At 49.3% G+C, this 20,146-nt stretch overlaps 1 protein-coding gene across 1 annotated transcript in view; it reads right to left on the minus strand.

The window, feature by feature from the left end:
• Positions 1 to 20,146, minus strand: part of LOC121455699 — a 142,605-nt gene that overhangs the window by 113,180 nt on the left and 9,279 nt on the right. Inside the window, exons 5-6 of the mRNA XM_041663327.1 lie at positions 17,884 to 18,020; positions 9,004 to 9,163 (exon numbers count right to left, since the gene is read on the minus strand). Of these exons, the coding sequence (XP_041519261.1) occupies positions 9,004 to 9,163; positions 17,884 to 18,020 (297 nt within the window). The remainder of the gene's footprint in view (positions 1 to 9,003; positions 9,164 to 17,883; positions 18,021 to 20,146) is intronic.

The raw sequence follows: 20,146 nt of genomic DNA on the forward strand, positions 1-20,146 counted from the left end.
TCTGCCTTGAACCCAACTACTGACAAACACCCGACACCAGGCTCCTCCCCATGTGAACGACAGCCATGGCTACCTCTGGCCTGGTCGGTACCCAGGGCAAGCAGAACACAGCCACACATCCCAGTTCCAGTTTCTTCCTGCTCACTGGCCAAACAGGTCCAGTTTAGACAGAACACAGGGCCACCCTCAGGGAGACTGAAGACACTACTTGGAGCCCACAGAGTGAGCATCAGGGATGAACATTCAAAGAGATGAGAGGTTCCTGGGTGAGTCTTGGTTGCCCTCCACAGCCCTTGAATGGCTGGGCAGTTCTAGGCAGGAACCCTTCCACCAACATCAGGCAGGCCCTGTCGTACATCTGCGCCTGCCCTGCTCCAAGGGTCTCTTAGCTGTTTGTTTTGTCCCTTGTAACCGTCCTCAAGACAATGTGGGGACGTTCTGCTCTCTTCCAGCTTAAGCTCACTTTTACTTCCCGCTCTTGTCCTCCCACTGTTGCAGCCTCCAGTCCCGGAAGCTCAGCACAAAGTACCTCCTAGAGTCCAACATGTCTCCACGCTCTACGAGCAACTGACAGCCACAGGCTCTGCAACTTTACTTCACCATAACAGTGAGTTAGCACACAAAGAAGGGATTGTGAGCCCTTAGCTGTGCTGTCTCACTGAGGTCAGCTGCAATCAAACGTCCCAAGTGCCAAGAACTGTCTGTCCTATGTACCTTGGCCTTTTTTTTTTTTTTTTTTTTTTTGGTTTTTTGAGACAGGGTTTCTCTGTGGCTTTGGAGCCTGTCCTGGAACTAGATCTGTAGACCAGGCTGGTCTCGAACTCACAGAGATACGCCTGCCTCTGCCTTCCGAGTGCTGGGATTAAAGGCGTGCACCACCGTCGCCCGGCTGTACCTTGGCCTTTAAAGAAGGAAAGGTATAGCTGCCTTTGTTGAAATTACAAACAACGCTAGCTAAGTGCATTCCAGTGTGAATTCTGGGAACAGGCCCTCAAGACTCAAGCTCCCTCTCCCTGGGGAGCTGGGTGAGGCCTTTGTGACAGCAGGAGAACAAGGGTGCAGGTATGTGGCAGGAAGGGAAGCCCTTCAAGTGCACTGGCAGCCCTCACGTGGCCAAGCGCTCTCCAGCCCTAGTAGGCACTGCTTCTGGAGTCTGCTTCTTCACCCCCCCCACCCCCCCAGTGTGGCCAGGCTGAAATGCTCAGTTCCTTACCAAGCCTCAGAGAAATATTGGGACTACATCAAGGTGGGGGTGGGTACATTCCACAGGAGCTGGCCTGTTGGGACATGGTTTCCAAGGTTGTCTGAACAGGCAAGGCCACACACATCTACCTCACTTCTGGGCTGGCCTGTAGCCCATCCACCCCAGACGGCACGTCAAGATGCTGACACCCATGTGTAGGGTAAGCACTTGAGGGTGACTCATCCTGCCCTTTGTCCTAACCCACCCAGCTGCAGATGGGTCTCCGTTAGGTGCTGGTCCCCTTCCCTGTTGACAGTGCCTGCTGACCATGTGGCTTTCTGTCTACTTTGGTGACCCTGACCCAACTTTGGTGAAGGTCATCCCTGTACCAGAGCTCTCTCTATGGGTGAAGTCTGAGGCTCTTGAGAATCATGTTCTAAAGGCATACATAGTAGCTTTCATGTTGCAGCCTCCCCTGAACTGTGCAGAAACAGAAACAAGCAGTCTGTGGAGTACACAGTTCAACTCTGCCCACCAAAGGGCTCTGTTCTCTCCCTCCCACCACAGGCCATTCTGAGTCCACTACTATCCAGGGTGGGTGGGCAGACACTGAGTAGAGGCTGAAGACTCGGGGCACAAGGTGGCACCAGGTGCACACAGCATCACTCCTTCCTCCAACCATGAGACCCAATGGCTGGCAAACGCCGCCAGCCCGATCACTGCCCCCCACTCGGGGCCCAGGTATCTGTAGATGCTGTAGACGCAGGTCCACGGACAACACCGTTATACACAGTGGCTCTCTGGGCTGGCACTCCTGAGCCTGCTGTTGCCCACGGGTCAGCCCTCCCTTCCAGCAGGCCAACTGCACCATTCAGCACTCCCGAAAGGAAAGCCACCCAGGTGACCTGAGAACCGTGTGCTGAGCTTCACGAGACCACAACACTGGTGTAGACGCTCTTCCGTGACTGAGGCAAGCAACAGTCTTCATCCGCTTTACCTTTCTCTGCTCTTTTCTTGCTGCATGCACACCACCCGCTAATGCAACTGCTCTGCAGGCAAGGCTGTTCTGGCCTTGGCCGCCTCAGCTGGAAACAGCTTGGTTAGTCAAAAACTGGAAACAAATCCTCTCTAATGAATGTAACTTCCAATCAGATTTCACACTGGAAGCAAGGGAAACTAAAGATTCAAAAGTCTCTGCTCCTTTACTTAATAAACTCATTTAAGACCAAAGGAAGCTCGTCTCATTTCATCACAAACCTTTCTGAGACCCCTGCCGCAGGTGCAGTCCCTCGTGGACTGGAACAGGATCCCCAATAGAACACCCTGCCTGAAAGTTCTATACTGTTAACGCCTCGTTTCAGCACCAGGTGGGAGCACAAGGTGCTGGAATCGCTCACGATGCACTCCACCTTTGGGAGGGCAGAAAGAGGGTAAAGGCAGGGCTGAGCCCTCCTACAGCCTGAGCCTCCTTCCCATCAGAGCGGGGCACCCATCTCCCTCATCCTGGACAGGCCCCAGTGCTTCTGAGTCCTGCCTCTGGCACCTGAGACCAGTAGACAAGTTCAAAAGACGCTCCACTGTGCCTACCACTGTGCCTGTGCCGACAGCTACCCAGGTAACTGAACAGGAACCCCAACTCTCCTGTCCTGAAGCCTGGGATTAACAGACCAGCACCTGCCTCTCAGACCTCAGAGCAACTTGGGAATGATACTGTGGTGGGCACCAACTTCAGCCATACTGCCATCCTACCTGTGGGCACCTGAGTGGAGGCTGCCTCTTCCTGGACCCTACAGCCCCAGTGTTCCCAGAAGATAGTGACAGACCCTGCACTATGGGTAGTGCCTCTCCCTAGAGATGCATTGCAGGTTTACTCTCCAATCTCAGAAAAGTGAAGGATGGAAATGAGGGAAGGGGGCGTGGAAGGCACATCTTTAATCCCAGAGCTCAGGAGGTGTGGAGGTATTTGAGTTCAAGGCCAACCTGGTTGTTGCAGCAAGTTCCGGGTCAGTCAGGAATACATAGTGACACTGTCCAAAAAAGTAAATTAATTAAAAAAGTAGCCGGGCGGTGGTGGCGCACGCCTTTAATCCCAGCACTTGGGAGGCAGAGGCAGGCGGATCTCTGTGAGTTCGAGACCAGCCTGGTCTACAAGAGCTAGTTCCAGGACAGGCTCCAAAACCACAGAGAAACCCTGTCTCGAAAAACCAAAAAAAAAAAAAAAAAAAGTAAAGGATTTGGGGCCAACGGCAGACAAGGATAAAATGGGGATGTCATGATTTCTGAGCAGTGATGGAGAGAGCGACCACCTCTGAGTACCAGCCACCAAAGGCAGGCTCCAGTTCTGCCTGGTCTGCACTGGCCTGGGAGAAGATGCGAGGCACATGGAGCAGGTCTGACCCAGGAACCAGTGACTTGTGCTGTGACCCACTTTGCTCCTGCTAGCACTGAGAGTACATAGGTGTGTGCCAAGTGAGTCCCTCTCTATCCCCCAGGCTCTTCTCAGGGAAGCCTGGCCCAGAGTCAAGAGCAGAGGTCCCTACAGGGCAGGGCACAGGCTCTCATAAGAGTCTCATTCCATACAGAGGTCTCACCCAACCCAGCTTACTTGGATCCATCTCTACCAAGGTTTTCCATTCTTCCATCTTGTGAAGGTCAAGGCAGTAGAGGTCACTAAGGGTCACCTGGTGATCACCAGCTTCAAACATGCCACCAGAGACATAGAGCTGTCCATGCTTGACTTCCAGCATGGCATTTAAACGCAGACATGGCTCCTGCCCAGTGCTGCTGGCCTCCAGAGCACTTGTCTTCAGCCTTAGGTGGGGATCGCACCACCAGCAGCCCAGAGGGAGCAAGCACTTGTTTGATGGTGATCACTGTCCCATCTTCAGCCACCACCTCTTTTATCACCTCCAGTAGCTCGGGAGCACCAGGCTCTTCTTCTTCTCTGACTTGGGGCCCTGTTAACACAACTCAAGCTGCACAGCAGGGCAGTAAGAGCCCTCCCTCTACCACACCAGTCAACATGCCATCTAACACGCTATCCCTGGAAGAGGTGTGGAGCAGCGCAGGCGTGAGCAGACATTCCAGGTAGCCAGGATGGCAGCGAGGAACAGCCTCCTAGCCTTCACTGTAATGAGGGACAGTCATTCCTGAGTCCCACACTGGGAAGCACCCAGGTGAGACCAGGCCTGGCTAACATACAGACAAAGGTGTCTGAGGCTCTTCTTGGGAAATCCTACCCATTCACACTGTCACTCACAGAAGGGATGCAGATCACTCCCCGCCAACAACAGGGCTGGATGTCAGGAGGGTCAGAACTCCACCCTGACCCTCAAGACCATGCAGGACCCTCCGTCACCAGCACTAAGGTACCCTCCTACTGGGTTCCCCTGCAGGAGGACATGTACTCTGTCTCCCTGGCCACTCTGAAGAGTACAGCTGAGTGGCTCTGTAGTAGCCACCATCGTCTGGCAGAACACCACGTTCACAAGATGTCATTTACTGAGCTATATTCAAATATTCCAGCTATGACCACCTCCACCTAACCTGGACCTGCTTCCTGTTCTAGACACAAGACCCACTTCATCCAGAGGCTGCAGTGGGCGTTTCATACAGAACAGCCCCTGAAGGACATCTTGGGGCCTGAGGGCCAAGGAATCTGCAGATAGAAGGCTAACCTACACACTGAGTTCAATGCTCTGGGCAATGTCGAAGACCCTGAGTGGCCATGCCTGGTATAGCTTCTCAGAGCAGGGGCAAGGTTTTCTATCATATCGTATCTACGTCTATCATAGACCCTTCCACGAGGCTGAGCCCACAGCAGGTACTAGTGCTCGCATACTGTGGGCACTCAGAGCCGTTTCTTTGTACAGATGCCAGGGCGACCTGGGACGATCACCTGCTAGTCTGTCTGCTCCAGGTAGGTCCTGGGCAGCAGCTGTTGACAAGGAGAACAGAAAGGGGGATGGAAACAGGGCTGAGCTCAAGCAACAACAGACATTAACTGGCACAGAGAACCTGACATGCTCAACATCTCGGCTCTGCCAAGGAGTACACCAAGAAAGAAGAGGGACCACAAGCCTAGTCACCCAGGACCCACACAGAAGAGTACATGGGCCTTAAAAGGAAGCAACAAGGCTCGAGAGTGGGTAGGAGACAGACAGGTAATATGGAAGACTCTCAGGAGCCTAGGCTACCTTTAGCTATGCTGCGAACCAGCGACTCCCGGCAGGATCGTAGATATATAAGTCACTAAAGGATGAGCCCTCCAGGCTCTCCTCCTCCTCCTCCTCCTACCACAGGCCCCCCGAAGAACAGTATCTGAAAATTTGGAGCCAGGGCCACAGAAAAGCCAGAGCTTGGAGTAGGCTTGATCCCTGACAGGTTAATCCGGGCCTAAGCCCATTTGCCTGTCAAAGAAAACAGAGGAAGGGGAAAGAGGGAACACTAAGAACCAGGAAGAACACACAGAGAGCCTGGGGCACCTGGGATGAGGCCAATTGTGAGTTTTTGAAACTGTTTAGGCATGGAAACTCACTTTGCCCCCCTTGTAGGAAGAGGGGATGCCAGTCAACCACCCTCAAGGTGGTTCACAAAGCTCAGCTGTGTGACACCAGACCTCACCTTCTAAGGGAGCCTGGAAACAACGACTGAACGGCAGAGAGAGACAGATGTGGAGGTGCCGTCTTGCTAGAGGAGGATCATGGGCTAAAATATACCTCACTGGGGTCCTAAGCCAGTTCACCCAGCCCTGGACTACACCACCTCTCATCAGGGACAGCTGCTCTCAGCTTTCCCAACAGGTGTCAAATTCTTCTGACACATGGAAAATGTCTTCCCGTTACTTCTGGAAGAAAGAACTGAGATTATCCCTCACCAAACATTAAAAAAGTGCTAGTAGCCAAGCATTGGAAGTGGCCGACTAGGCCCATGGTGTGTGGGTAGGACTCTGGGCCTGCCCACTAGTGGTCCCCAGTCAACCCGTCACAGCAGCAGGTGCTGTGGTGAGGGAGCCGAAAACACCAACATGAAGTTATGGAGGCCCACCATCTCACACTGTGCATCTACAGAGGGAGCACTGCTCATAGCACAGGACTCCCTTATCATGGGGCTACTTGCTGGGCCCACTGTCCAGCCTCCAGGTTCCTGCCAACACTGGCAAATGACTCACATTTGAGCACACAGTATAACATATCCTAGTAATGTCTGTGTGCTCCTGAGTAAGAAAACACTCTTTAAAATGTCAAGCAAGGACAGGACCACAGCAGCTCCTCCTTCCCATCTCTCACACTTCATCTGCCCTCACATATGGTTCCACACCTTGGGGCTGAGCACGCATGTTCAGGGAGTCCACCCAAAAGTGTCCTCCCCAATCTTACCTCTAAGAATGAAGACTGTACCCGAGAATAACACAAATACAACATGGGGTTTTCGAGGGGGACACAGTGGCTGAGTGACCTGGGCTCCTGCTGCCTTCCAGGACACATGTCACATAAGGCACCACGGTCCAACCACCCCTGAGAAAGCTGATTTGGTCCTTGGCTCTAGACAGTCAACGGGGAACTCAATGCAGCTCCCATTTTGATCAAAGGGACACACAGTCTATGCTTCTGCCCAGAGGCTAAAGATAACCCACCCCAAGACCACACATCCACAACACAATCCTCAAGCACAGCAGCACCAAGAGTTGAAACTGAATACCGACTTTCCAGACAAGATGTGTTCATTGGTGAAACAGTGGCATTACCGTTATGGGGACAGTAACTACTGATTGGAGCTGAGGCTGCTCCACAGGAGACAATTCATGCCTGGTACTGTAAACTCAGTCAAAGGCCCCTGGTTCGAGGGGTCACAGGCCCTAGGCTACTACTGTTCTGCTAAATGGACACATTGCCTCTCTTGTCTTTTTTTTTTGGTTTTTTCGAGACAGGGTTTCTCTGTGGTTTTGGAGCCTGTCCTGGAACTAGCTCTTGTAGATCAGGCTGGCCTCGAACTCACAGAGATCCACCTGCCTCTGCCTCCCAAGTGCTGGGATTAAAGGCGTGCACCACCACCTCCCGGCTGCCTCTCTGTCTTCTAAATAGTTATGCTTCTACCCACAGACCAGTGCTGCCCTCTACCATGGTCAGAGAAGCGTCTCTCCGCAGTGGGCAACAGTAAACACAGGAGACTCACAGCTAGTCACAGAGCTGAGAATAAGTGGCTGTTGAGTGCTTGGCCCTAAATAGGATACTGAGAGCAACCCCACCTCCTAAGGCTCAGGAACATCACTGAAGAGGCGACAGAAAGAATGTAAGAGCTTGGGGAGAGGAGGAGTACTGTGAAAGGCGTCACATGTTTAGGACACGACACAACATTACACTCGTGAAACTCAGAGCAGCTGTGGTCACTTGCAAAGGACCTGCGTAAGATCAAGCCAACAAGGTTTATCACTATTCTGGCAGGCTGTGCTAATTGGACACAGTGGGTTACAAAATGCAAAAAAGAAAGAGCATTAAGGTGGGAATGGGCATGCTGGGAGATGTCTAGGATGGGGAATTGTAAGAGCTGGCTTTGTTCTAGATGTACTGTAAATGGATGTGTCAAAACAATAAATACAGGATATTCTTTTATTTATTTATTTATTTATTTATTATGTATACAACCTTCCTTCCATGTGCACCTGCAGAAGAGGGCGCCAGATCTCATTATAGATGGCTGTGAGCCACCATGTGGTTGCTGGGAATTGAACTCAGGACTTCTGGAAGAGCAGTCAGTGCTCTTAACCACTGAGTCATCTCTCCAGCCCAATTAAAGAAAGCAAAGACCCACAAGTTGTAGACTACAGAGCTTGTGGGGCAGAAAGGACTATGTGGGGGCCCAACAGCGGGGTGTATTCACTGCCTTGCAAATAAAGCACGTGACAGTCAACACGGATCTCTGACTCCACACACTCACATACGTGAAAGGACATGCACACAAACTCACGTTCAGGCATGACCCTGTACTTTTCTACGAACTACACAAAACATAACGAAGAGTCAGGGACACAGCTGCGTGAACACAGGTGATCAAACAAGTGTGCTGGAACAGGAAAGACGGAGTCCCAGGGCACGCAGGTGGTCACTGAAAAGATTCACGTTAACTCTGTGAGAATTTTTGAAATACAAAGGATTTTTAAATAAAAGAATATGAGCTAGTCTTTGTTTTGTTTTTTAAACCCTGGATTTATGGCAATGTCAGGAATGGCAAAGTACCAGTAAGGAGCAGGGCAAGTGGGTGACCAACGCTTACAGATACCGCACTCCAAAAGCCAAGAGACTCCCAAGCACTGGCTTGGGAACACAGCTACAGCAATGGCTGCAGACACAGAGAGAGGACACTATGCAGTCCTTTTATCGGCTAGAATGTAAACCCAGATTGTTCCCCTGGCAGTGCTCCTGGGAGGTTGGCATAACATGAACTAACCTTGCATCCCCAACAAACACGTAAAAGCTGGGCTTGGCAGCCAGCATCTATAACCCTAATCCCGGGAGACAGCAGAGGCACAGCCAACTGACCAACTCCATGTTCAGTGTGAGGCCTGTCTTAAAACAACCAGGTGGAGAGCAGCTGAGAAAGATGCCTGATGGGAACCTCCAGCCTACACACCCACCCACAACCACATGCCTACATAAATTCACATCCACATGAACACACACCACCACACACCCCCACCCACACACCCATATCTGTATGCTTAAAGAGGAGCGGACCCATTACCACTGCAGCTTACAGCTCAGAGCAAGGCTGCTCCCATCTCAATAGAAACCCCTCTCAATTCTAAGCACAGGGGCCCTTACCTGCTTTGAGTAGCCCCCATAGATGGCAATGCTGCCCTGGAGTGTGACAACCATCAGGCAGCCTGATCTGGGTGTGGATCCAGGGCCTGAAGGGGACAGCTTGCTCCACTGGAAGGTATCCAGGCTGAAGGCGTACACATCACTGTAGTAGATATAGTCCCTGGTGGGGAAAAAAGGACACAGGTCACCACAGAGATGACAGGGGAAGGCAGGGTCATTAGTGCACCAATTATACTGAAGGCAAACTTGTGTTTCACCTAGACATCTGCTTCAAGTTTAAATCCAAATGAAAGGCTGAAGATCCTGAATTTATAGAAGAATCAGAAACAACTCCAGTCACAATCACAGTATAACTTACTATGAAAATTGTCCATTTCCTACCCCAGTGACATCAGGCAAATTTGGCTACTGAGTGTGACAATGATCACAAGGCAGAAGACTGACCATTTGGTAAGAACTGAGGCAGGGATGGGCAGGGACAGAGCAATGCACACAGGCCAAGGGCAGGAACAGACCCTTCGCACCTACCACCAGGCAGGAATGGGAGGCTCCACCTAATGCTCACTCTGCTCAGAGCCACGGACTCAGACACCAGAGTACTCAGTACATAGGACTCTTGAAAACAAAACAGGGAGGCTGGCTATTCTGGGGTGCCTGTCACTGAACAGACACTGGCCTCAGCTATGAAGAGGAGCTCAACTGTCCACTGTGAGCCCTGAAGGCTGTAGTGGGAGAGCTGGCATAGGCAGGCTCTGCCCCCTCATATGCACAAGGTGGAGGGCTGAAACTGCAGGGGCAAAGCTGGCACAAGGTAGTCTGCCTCTTCTGCTCTAGAGGAATGCTAAGAAGCAATGGGAAATGCTAGTTGCCCCTCAAACCCACAAAGTCCTTTACAAAGGCACATGAAGGATGGGAGGCTCCAGGTTTCTAGGAGAATTACTATAATCCAGTTTTCTCCAATTTCAAACTCCACTTTCAGTTTTTTAAAAAAAAAGTCTACTCTGAATTGAAGATAAATAAGAATTCAGAATGGTGGTATTTAAAAGTCAGGCTAATTTAATAAGATGGTGACTGCATTCTCCGTAGGACTGTCATTTTGTCTGTATGCCTAAGTGTTTCCTAAATAGGTTTGTACTTAAAAAAACCGCTTATTTCCGCTTATGTGCATTTATATGTACATGTCTGCATGGGTGTGCAGGGGCTGGTGAGGGCATTCGACATCCTGGAGATGAAGCTACAGGCAGCTGTGAGCTACTAGACATGAGTGCTGGGAGCTGAACTCTGGAAGAGCAGCAAGTGCTCTTACCTGGCGAGCCAGCTCTCCAGTCCCCTAAAGAATCATTAAAAACCACTGTGAAATGGTGATCCACAATCTACACATCTGTAAGAGGGAAGGGTTACTCTGGTTCGCACACAACCATGCACACAGTAGGTGCCGACTTAATGTAAGGACAAGCCCATGTTTTCCTCAATACTTCATGTGGCTGTCACACACTGTCGCTGCCAAGCCATGACCCCAGGAAGTTAGTGAGAAGTGCTCCTATGCTGATCAGATTGTTTGGTCCATGCAACCTCTACCCTGTGCTCCAGAAGAGGCCCAACCTCGTGCTTTCATGGAAGCCACCAAAAAGAATTAACTGTTACTTCCAGGCCACTATCTGAAGTCCACTACGACCTGAAGGACCACCTGTTGATCTAAAATGAAGAGGAGGGAAAAAAAACACTATTAAGTTAGGTATTTTTGTGGGTTTTTTTTTCTGTTGCTGTTTTCATTTTTTGAGACAGGGTTTCTCTGTGCAATAGCCCTAGCTGTTCAGGAACACGTTCTGTGGACCAGGCTGGCCTTGAACTCAGAGTTTCACCTGCCTCTGCGTCCCAAGTGCTGGGATTAACGGCGTGCATCACCACCACCTGGCTGATTTTTTTAATTTAATTAGCATTTGTGTATGTGTGGGTGGGAGTTTAGTTCACATGTACGTTTGTACACTATGTGGGGTCCTGGTGCACTCAGGAAGCCAGAAGAGGACATCAGATCCCCTGGGACTGGAGTTACAGCGAGTGTGATCTGCCATGTGGTGCTGGGAACTGAACCCTGGTGCTCAGGAAGAGCAGCCAGCACTCTTGACTACTGAGCTATCTTCAGCTCTTGATTTTCATTTTCAATACACTTAGTAAGTTCCCTTCATTATCTCTTCAATTACTAGACTCGACCTAACAGTCCTGCCTGATGCTATAGGGCTTCTGGAGGGGTAAGAGGGTAGATCAGTGGTAGAATACTTCCTTAGGAGTGTGTGAAATCCCTGAGTTCAACTCCTAGACAGTAAAGACTTTCAGAAATAGCAGAATCTCTGACTTGGAATAAATGTTTTTCAGGCAAAAAATACTAGGTTGGATTCTGTTAAAGAAAGAATTCAAAATATGCTAAGATAGATAGATAGATAGATAGATAGATAGATAGATAGATAGAGATAGATAAAGTCAGGTATGCTCAGCAGTGGTGGTACACTCCTTTAATTCCAGCACTAGGGAGGCATGCCTCTTTTTGAGTTCCAGGCCAGCCTGGTCTGCAGAGCAAGTTTTAAGGCAGTTAAGGTTACACAGTGGTAGCACAGGCCTTTTATCCCAGCACTTTGTGAAGCAGAGCCAGGTGGATCTCAGTAAGTTTGATGCCAGCCTGGGTCTACAAAGTGAGTTCCAGGACAGTCAGGATTGTTACACTGAGAAACCCCATCTCGAAAACAAACAAAAACAAAACAACACAAACACACACACTCAAGTCAGACGTGGTTGCCTACATCTTTAATCCTAGTACCGCAGAGACTGAATTAGGCAGATTTCAGTGAGTTCAAGACGAACCTGGGATACATAGAGAGATAGTAAATAAATAATAATAATAATAACAACAACAACAGCAATATTGTTAAAGGAAGGGGTCAGAGCACTGGTTAAGATACTGGCTGTATTCCAGAAAATCCTGGTTAAATTAGCATCACCTACACAGTGGTTCACAACCAACCTTCTCTAATTCCAGATATAGACATTCTCTTCAAACATTTATATGCATACAATCAAAACATTCACATACATAAATGCTACAAAACAAACAAACAAAAGAACCAGTATACAATAGGTTAGGTATGGTGGTGCACATCTTTAATCCCAGGCATTTGGGAGAGAGAGGCAGGTGTATCTCTATGAATTCAAAATTAGCCTGGCCTGCATAGTGGATTCCCGTACAGACAGAACAACATAATGATCTTGTCTCAAACCCCTTCAACAAAAAAAGAAAAGAAAAAAGTCTGAGCCTATAGAATAGTTGTCACACAAGCACAAGGACCCAAAATCAGATTTTTTTTTTAACCAAAATCAAAACAAAAATAATCAAAAAACACCACCAAGTTCAGCATAGTGGTGTGCACCTGTGATCCCAATGCTGGGATGGAGATGGGTGGGTCTGGGCTGGCTGGTCAGGCTCCTTGCCCACTGGTGAGCTCCATGATCAGTGAGAAACTGTCTCAAAGTATGGTGGAGAGCATAAAGAACACACCAAAAAAGAAAGTCAGGCTGTGGCGGTGCGTGCCTTTAATCCCAGCACTCGGGGGACAGGAGTTCAAGGCCAGCCTGGTCTACAGAGTTAGTTCCAGGATAGGCTGGCTCCAAAGCTACCACAGAGAAACCCTGTCCTGAAAAACAAACAAACAAACAATCAAAAAGACACCAAATATTGACCTCTGGCCTCAACACACACATTACTTCTCCCCCTCACACACAATAAACAAATAATAGGAACAAAAATACAAACTTTCCAACTGTAAACTTAAGTGGGAAATCCACTTTACTCTGTCAGACAAAGTTGTTCTTTTTATTTAAATCAGTTTAAAATATTTCATATCAGAGAAAAGTGTTCATAAGAATGGAAGGCAACATTACATAAGATTCTAATCCGGGGTTTTGAGCAGTTTTATTATTGTCTGTCTTCTACATTCCCCAAGCTTTCCACAGTGAACGCACATCACTCTGGTAAGCGAAAGAGAGAAGACAGAGAGGAGCATGGGGAAAGGGTGGCAGGAAAGAGTGCCTGTCACTGTAAAAGGCTGCTGGCTGCCAAAGACAGACCAGAGCCCAGACAGAGGTTCTCTGAGGTCTGCTCTGTCAGAGCCTCTCTTCCTGCCAAGGAGTGGGTGCTCTGCCTCCAGGCAGCAATCTCACCAGCCCTCCCACTGCTCCAAAGCCAAATGCAGGAAAGTCAAGTTGCTACAGGCAGTTACACAGGATTTTATGTGAAAACCCCACAAAGTGGGGGCTGGCTCAGAGGACAGATGACTCACAAATTAAAAGCACTTGTTGCTCTTCTAGAAGATGAGAGGTCAGTTTCTGGCACCCACACTGGGTAGCTCACAACTACCTGTAATTCCAGCACCTGAGGATCCAATGCCCTCATCTGGCTTCCACAGGCACCTGTCTCCACATCCCCTCCCCCACACACAAAATAAAATAAAACTTTAAAAAGATCCCACAAACAGCAAGATTCCTAACAAATGCATCCGCCCAGAATGTCAACATTGAAAGGATCCTGCCCCGAAGCCACCCTTCACGAGTGCTCAGATGCAGCATTTGAAGCACAGCACAGGGTGTCTGCTGGGGTCTTCCCTAGCTCAGTCCAGAGTAAAGACTGTCCCAAATGCTTGACTATACCCACCACATCCCCAGCATCCCTGTTAAAGTCACCCAGGATGGCCAGTATGTCTACAGAAAGTCAACCGGAAATCAGTACCTTCCAAACACCATTTTCTAGGGACTCACCCTCAGGCACCCTTTTAGGTGGTCACATGCGGCTCACCCTCTACTCTATCAGGAAGGGCAGCTTTAGAGCCAAATGTGCTTCACCCTTCCTTACAGCCCTATACAGAAAATCTCATTAGACTGGGGGATACACAATTTGTCAACCAATTTATTTGCCTTTTCCTAGCTTTGTATTACTGGTAATTTAATAAGTATGTTCTAGGGTCAAAATTCATGATTAAAAACAGCAAACATCAAAAAAAAAAAAAAACACACAGCAAACATCATTCCAGACTCAAAAGTGTCAGTCTAGGGTGCATCATCACGCAACAAGCAAGCTTCCTTAGACCAAGAGGACTATCTGGACCATAATACAGCGGGACCCTAAATGTGCACATGGGAAAAAGCCACATCCCAGGGTGAGCAGACAGCATAACCACATCTCGCACAGACACAAGGACAAGAAAGAAAGTGACTGCTCGGGCCAAAGGGCAGCTCCCGCTGATGTGGAGAAGGCGCTCACTGCACACCTGAAGCAGCACATTCACATACCCCTATTTCTACCACAGCAGCCACAGAAGAGACTGGACATTCTCAGTGCCACCCAGTGACAGAAGGCAAGGCCACTGGCAAGCTGGCTATCTATGACCCCAGAACCCTAGGGACTTAGGCCAGGTTCCCAACAGCTTCCTGACCAGGAACCCCACCAGGTCATCCTCTGGCTGAGTCAGATGCCACAGACACACCTGTGGCAGCAGCAGTAAAGTAAGCACCATTGTTCTGTAACTAAAAATAAAGTGGGGGGCTATAAAGAGGGTCCACATTCCCTACAGAAGAATAAAGGCACCCTCCCAACAGCCCATTTATATTCAAGTTTCCAATAGGCTTTCAATTGCAGTCAATCCTAAATATGGAGTTGCCCCACTCATCCAGAAGCCTATGTATAGCACAAAGACACGCACACAATGATGTGGGCACCAGGCTCTTAGCTCTTCTGGGCTGTGCACAGCATAGCATTTCCATAGGGCATGCTGCCAGCCAGCATCACCAACTCCACCACCCAGCTGCTGTGAGATATGCATAGAGAATGTCCATGTATCAGACACCAGTGCAGGCTTAGAGAGTAAACAGCCAAGCATCCAACACTAGTGCTCAGTGGGAAAGAGAACTTGCTGTGCAAGCACAAGGACTCCCCAGTATTTAACCCCCCAGCACCCATGAAAAAGGCACAGTGGCCACATAGGTTTGTAAACCCAAGCTGTGGGAGGTGGGGCAGGAGGATGGCTGGGACTGGGACATCCTGGCAGATAGCGTAGCTCCAGGTTCATTGAGAGACCCTGTCTTAAAAGAACTAAGATGGAGGAGAGTAATAGAGCAGAGCACTCAGCATGCTCCTCTGGCCTGCTAATGCACACAGACAGACAGACAGACACTGAAATCCATCCACCCATATCAGAGGCTAATCTCAGATCCAAATGGAAGATTCCATCTGGACTGACCCAACACCAAGGCAGATCTCCCCTTGCCAACTGCCATCCTAGACTGGGTGCCATCCACTCCTGTTGAACAAACCCTCCACAATTCTGGAGGGCTCATTCCAAGCACCACTAGGACCTGAATCAAAATCATGGACCCTGCACTGTGGCTGGCTTCTAGATCTTTCCAACCAATCAGACAACTGGAGCCAGGCGGTGGTGGCGCACGCCTTTAATCCCAGCACTTGGGAGGCAGAGGCAGGTGGATCTCTGGGAGTTCGAAGCCAGCCTGGTCTACATGAGCTAATTCCGGGACAGGCACCAAAGCTACAGAGAAACCCTGTCTTGAAAAACCAAAAAAAAAAAAAAAAAAAAAAAAAAAAAATCAGACAACTGCTCACTCAGTAAGACTGCCACAGCTGTGGTGTCTGTCACAGTCATGAGGTCAGGGGCGGCCAGGAAAATGGGAAAGGTTCAAAGCATGGTAACCCATGACTTTAATCCTGGTACTTGTGAGGTAGAGGCAGAGGCAGTAAATTCAAGGCCATCCTGGTCTACAAAGAGAGTTCCAGTCTAGCCAGGGCTGCAGGGAGATCCTTCTGGAGAAAAGGGAAGAAAAGCCCTGAAATGCCCCAAACCAAAAGGGTATCAGCAATCAGGCCTCTCAGGATCTGGGACTTGGCAACTGAGTGGAGGCACGGGCTCTTCCATTAAGGTCCTCAACCCAGTGTCTGCATTTCATCAGGAGTCTTAAACAAGAGTCAGACTCACATCAACATGAGGAGTGTGAACATCACAGACCCCTGATACAGTGGTGCTGACTAGACAAGGAGAGCAACTACTAGGCAAGTGCACAGCACGGCATAGCTGTGCAGTGCTCACTCCTAACTTCCACACCTGAACTAACTCAGCTCCAGGGACGGATCTGGCTGGGGAGGCAAGGGAATGAAGAAAAGACAGACACAGACACACACAAAAAGGCTGGGACTGGGTGGATTAGGATCTCTGATGGAGAAACCACCCGGAAGTTCAGAGTGCTTATTCTACAGAGCTGAACAGGGAATCAGGGCTATTGCATTTTGCTGAACAAGCAGGTGCAGTTACTCCATGCAGATGAGAAAGGAACTGTATTAGGAGACTGGTTTAATTAATCACAGCAGCACGGTCTTGTAAATATCTGGGGGGGAAAGAAGCCACAGTGGACACTCTCTACACACAATAACAGCCACACGTGGATCAGAGAAAGGAATTACTATCTTCCTCCCAGCCGCACCTCAGGGGTGTGGGGGGGGGGGGGGAGGCGCTTTACCATTCTTCCATGGGTCAAAGGTTATAGGGCCCATGGCTTGGCTGTGCCCATATCAACAATGCACTTAGGACTTCGGGCTTCCTAAAGGAGCCAAGAATGACTTGTGTGTCATTACGCCTGGTTATGAGGCAAATATCTGAAAGCACATTCTGCTGGGTCTGAATCAGCACCATCCCCTGAGGCCGCTGAGTCTCAAACTGTCAGCAGAGGCTCCTCTGACAAGCAATAAAGCACATAAGTAACATCTTTCTATCCACCAAGGATCTGCAGCTCAAACTCAGGTGAAGATGGCAACCAAAGTCAGCAATGGTGGCACACAACTTTAATCCCAGTGCTTGGGAGGGAGAGTCAGGCAGATCTCAGTGAGTATGAGGTCAGCCTGGTCTACAAGAACTAGTTCCAGGACAGGCTCCAAAGCTACAGAGAAACCCTGTCTTAAAAACCAGAATTAGGAAGAAGAAAGAAGGAGGGAGGAGGAGGAGGGAGGAAGAAGGAGGAGGGAGGATGAGGAGGAGGAGGAGGAGGAGGAGAAGGAGAAGGAGAAAGAGAAGAAGGAGAAAGAGAAGAAGAAGAAGAAGAAGAAGAAGAAGAAGAAGAAGAAGAAGAAGAAGAAGAAGAAGAAGAAGGGCAAGAATGGCAACTAGGTCACAGGTGGTGGTGTGTGACTGCAATGCCAGCACTCAGGAGGATCGGGAGTTAAAGGCACCTCAACATTCTCTCCGGTGACAGTCCCAAGACCAGGAGACTGCTCCCTCATAATTCTGGTTTACTGCTTTATTAACAGAGAGGGAAGGACCCTCACACTGTGGCATGTATAGCCCTGGCAATAGGGCTAGGAAGCACCCAAAGAAGATACAATCACTAAGTCTGCTGACAACTGGCCATTCTGCCAGGCTTCTCTCTGCAGTAATTCTCATTCAGAGACAGAAAGACACACAGCAGAGGCTCCCAGCAGAGAAGCAGGCACCAGCACTGCAAGCCTGGCTTACGAGAACCATGAAGGTTCCTCCCTCCTCTGACCAGCTCTGCTATTTCTACATCCGTCTAAAACAGGGCCATCTCCTGGTCTTATCATGAGCGATCTCCATCGGGATCAGCGCTGGCTGCAGTAGCCCTGAACCCACACTGGAGGAAATGCATGGAGACGGTGACTCAGGCCTGACACACTGCTCGCTGCTCACCATTCTAAACAATGCCTCCACTGAAGCCCTCACCCCACCACACAGGAAAGCACCCTGCTTGCTTCACCCATAACTCAGTCCCAATCAGAAACACAAGCTAAGGCCAGGGCTCAGGCTCCCACCCAGATCTTACCGAATCTGTTCCCAGGTCTTGGTGGCCAAGTGCAGGACCCAGAGGTCCTTGTAATGGTAGAACTGCTCGCCATCAGGAGATGCAAACTCCCCACCAAAGACCCACAGCTGTCCACCGCTCTGGGGCACCACCACAGCCTGTTAAAGGAAAGCAAACAGATTAGGTGAGCCATGAAACAGCACAGCTGGCCCCAGCATAACAAACAGCATCAGCACCATCCACCTAGAGTCTCAGGGACTCCCTCAGCCATTGTCTCCTAGAACAAACTCCCCGACGCGTATTAATTATAGTCAAGGATCTAATACATCCGTGTTTCCCTAGACTGCAAGATAGACACCTATTTAGATTCAGACAATGTACTGTCCTATTAAATGAGCAGTTACTGCAACTTCTCATAGGTTATCAAGGAACAAATACCATTTCTGTTTATTAAGTAACAAGAAAGCGCTTCAGTGCTGTTTATTTTAGTTATGTGTATGTGAGGTATATGCACGTGAGAATATGAGGTGTAACCATGAGAGTCATATGTATCTGTGCATACATAAAGCATATGTACTTGTGTTGAATATTCACAGGGGTTTATGGTGTACGCACATGTACATGTGAGGCATATACATGTGTGGATGAGGTATGTGGACATGTATGTGAGGCATATACACACTATGTGAGGTGTGTGACATGTGTATGAGGCGTATGCACATGTGTATGTATAAAGCATATGCACATGGTGGATGTGAGGTATATTTACATGAGCATGTGTATGTGTGTAAGGTATATGCATAGCATGAATGGGAGGTATGTGGACACGTATGAGTTCTAGTTCTATACAACTGTAAGGTATATGTGTATGCACACACACGTGTATAAGTGTGCAGGATGTATACACAGGTGTGTGAGTGTCTGAAATGTACACACACTGAGGGGGGCTGCACTTGTCTGTGTGTGGGTGCAGAGGTAGGAGGAGGATGCCGAGTATCCTGTCTATCGCTCTCACTTTATTCTTAGACAGGGTCTTTCACGGCACCTGGAGCCGGGCTTGTGTAGCAAGCTCCAGTGATCCCCCACCTCGGCCACTGACAACACCGGGGTTACAGGCACGTGCCACCACGTCCATATTTTTACATGGATGCTGGGACCGTAACTCTGGTCTTAATGCTTGTGCAACAAGAGAGCACTCATCCTCAGAGCCTGGAGACTTAGAGTGCACAGCCCCAGGGACTGGGGTAACATCTGTTGATGAAAACAGTCAAACACCCTGCTACAACTGATTCCTACAGTAGCCTCCCAGCTCAGAACAACCTCCTGGAATAAGAGCACAGGCTAAGGCTACTGTGCATCTCAGGACAATCCCGACCACTCTCTCAAGAGACCAGGAGTCCTCCCTCCCGTGTAACTGAAAGACCTCAGGCAGCTTCACCTGTACCCTCACTAGTACTGCACTTGGCTGAAAATGAACCAACAACAACAACAAAACCTCAAAAACACATACACTGCATGTTCCCAAAAACCATGTGGACTGGCGGCAATCATCTTTCCTGCTAGCCCAAACAGAAGCCAAGCTGGTCCACACATACACAGAAGGTGCGGAGCAAGGACAGGCGGGACAGTCCTACCAACCTGCCCCATGCTATATGATGCCAGGTATTTGGGTTCACTTGTAACTTCACTGAAACACAGTGAAAAAACATTAAGCATCAAAAAAAAAAAAACCCTTAAGACCAGTGTCACAAACAGTCAGCATGTGTAAGATTCTGTACCCCATTTTATCCCATCACCACCAAAGCACAACCCAACACAGGTTTCTGACTTCAGCCTCACTCTTCTGTCAAGGAAGTCCAAGCACTACCCAAGCCAGACACCCTCAGGACCAAACAAGGTACAAAACAGGGAACTCCTTGGGAAGGTCAAATATTCTCACTGCTGTATCCCAGCACCCAGAGGGTATGCAGCAGACAAAGGGGCTCTAACAAGGACCCAGCTGCCAGAAAGATGGTGCTTTCACAGGAAATCACAGTGTATACTAATTTTTCCACTCATAGCTCACTGCTCACCGCCACACTGCACCAATGAAAATGCAGCTTTTCCCGGGGTGGCATAAGGAATGGGTGGCACAGGTCTTTAATCCCAGCACTCAGGAGGCAGAGGCAGGCGGATCTCTGTGAGCTCGAGGCCAGCCTGGTCTACAAGAGCTAGTTCCAGGACAGGCTCCAAAGCTACAGAGAAACCCTGTCTTGAGAAAAAAAAGGGGGAAAAAAAAAAGAAG

The sequence above is a fragment of the Microtus oregoni genome, unplaced genomic scaffold, assembly GCF_018167655.1.
Source record: "Microtus oregoni isolate MIOR12 unplaced genomic scaffold, Mior012 000014F_ref0000157, whole genome shotgun sequence".
NCBI lineage: Eukaryota > Metazoa > Chordata > Mammalia > Rodentia > Cricetidae > Microtus > Microtus oregoni.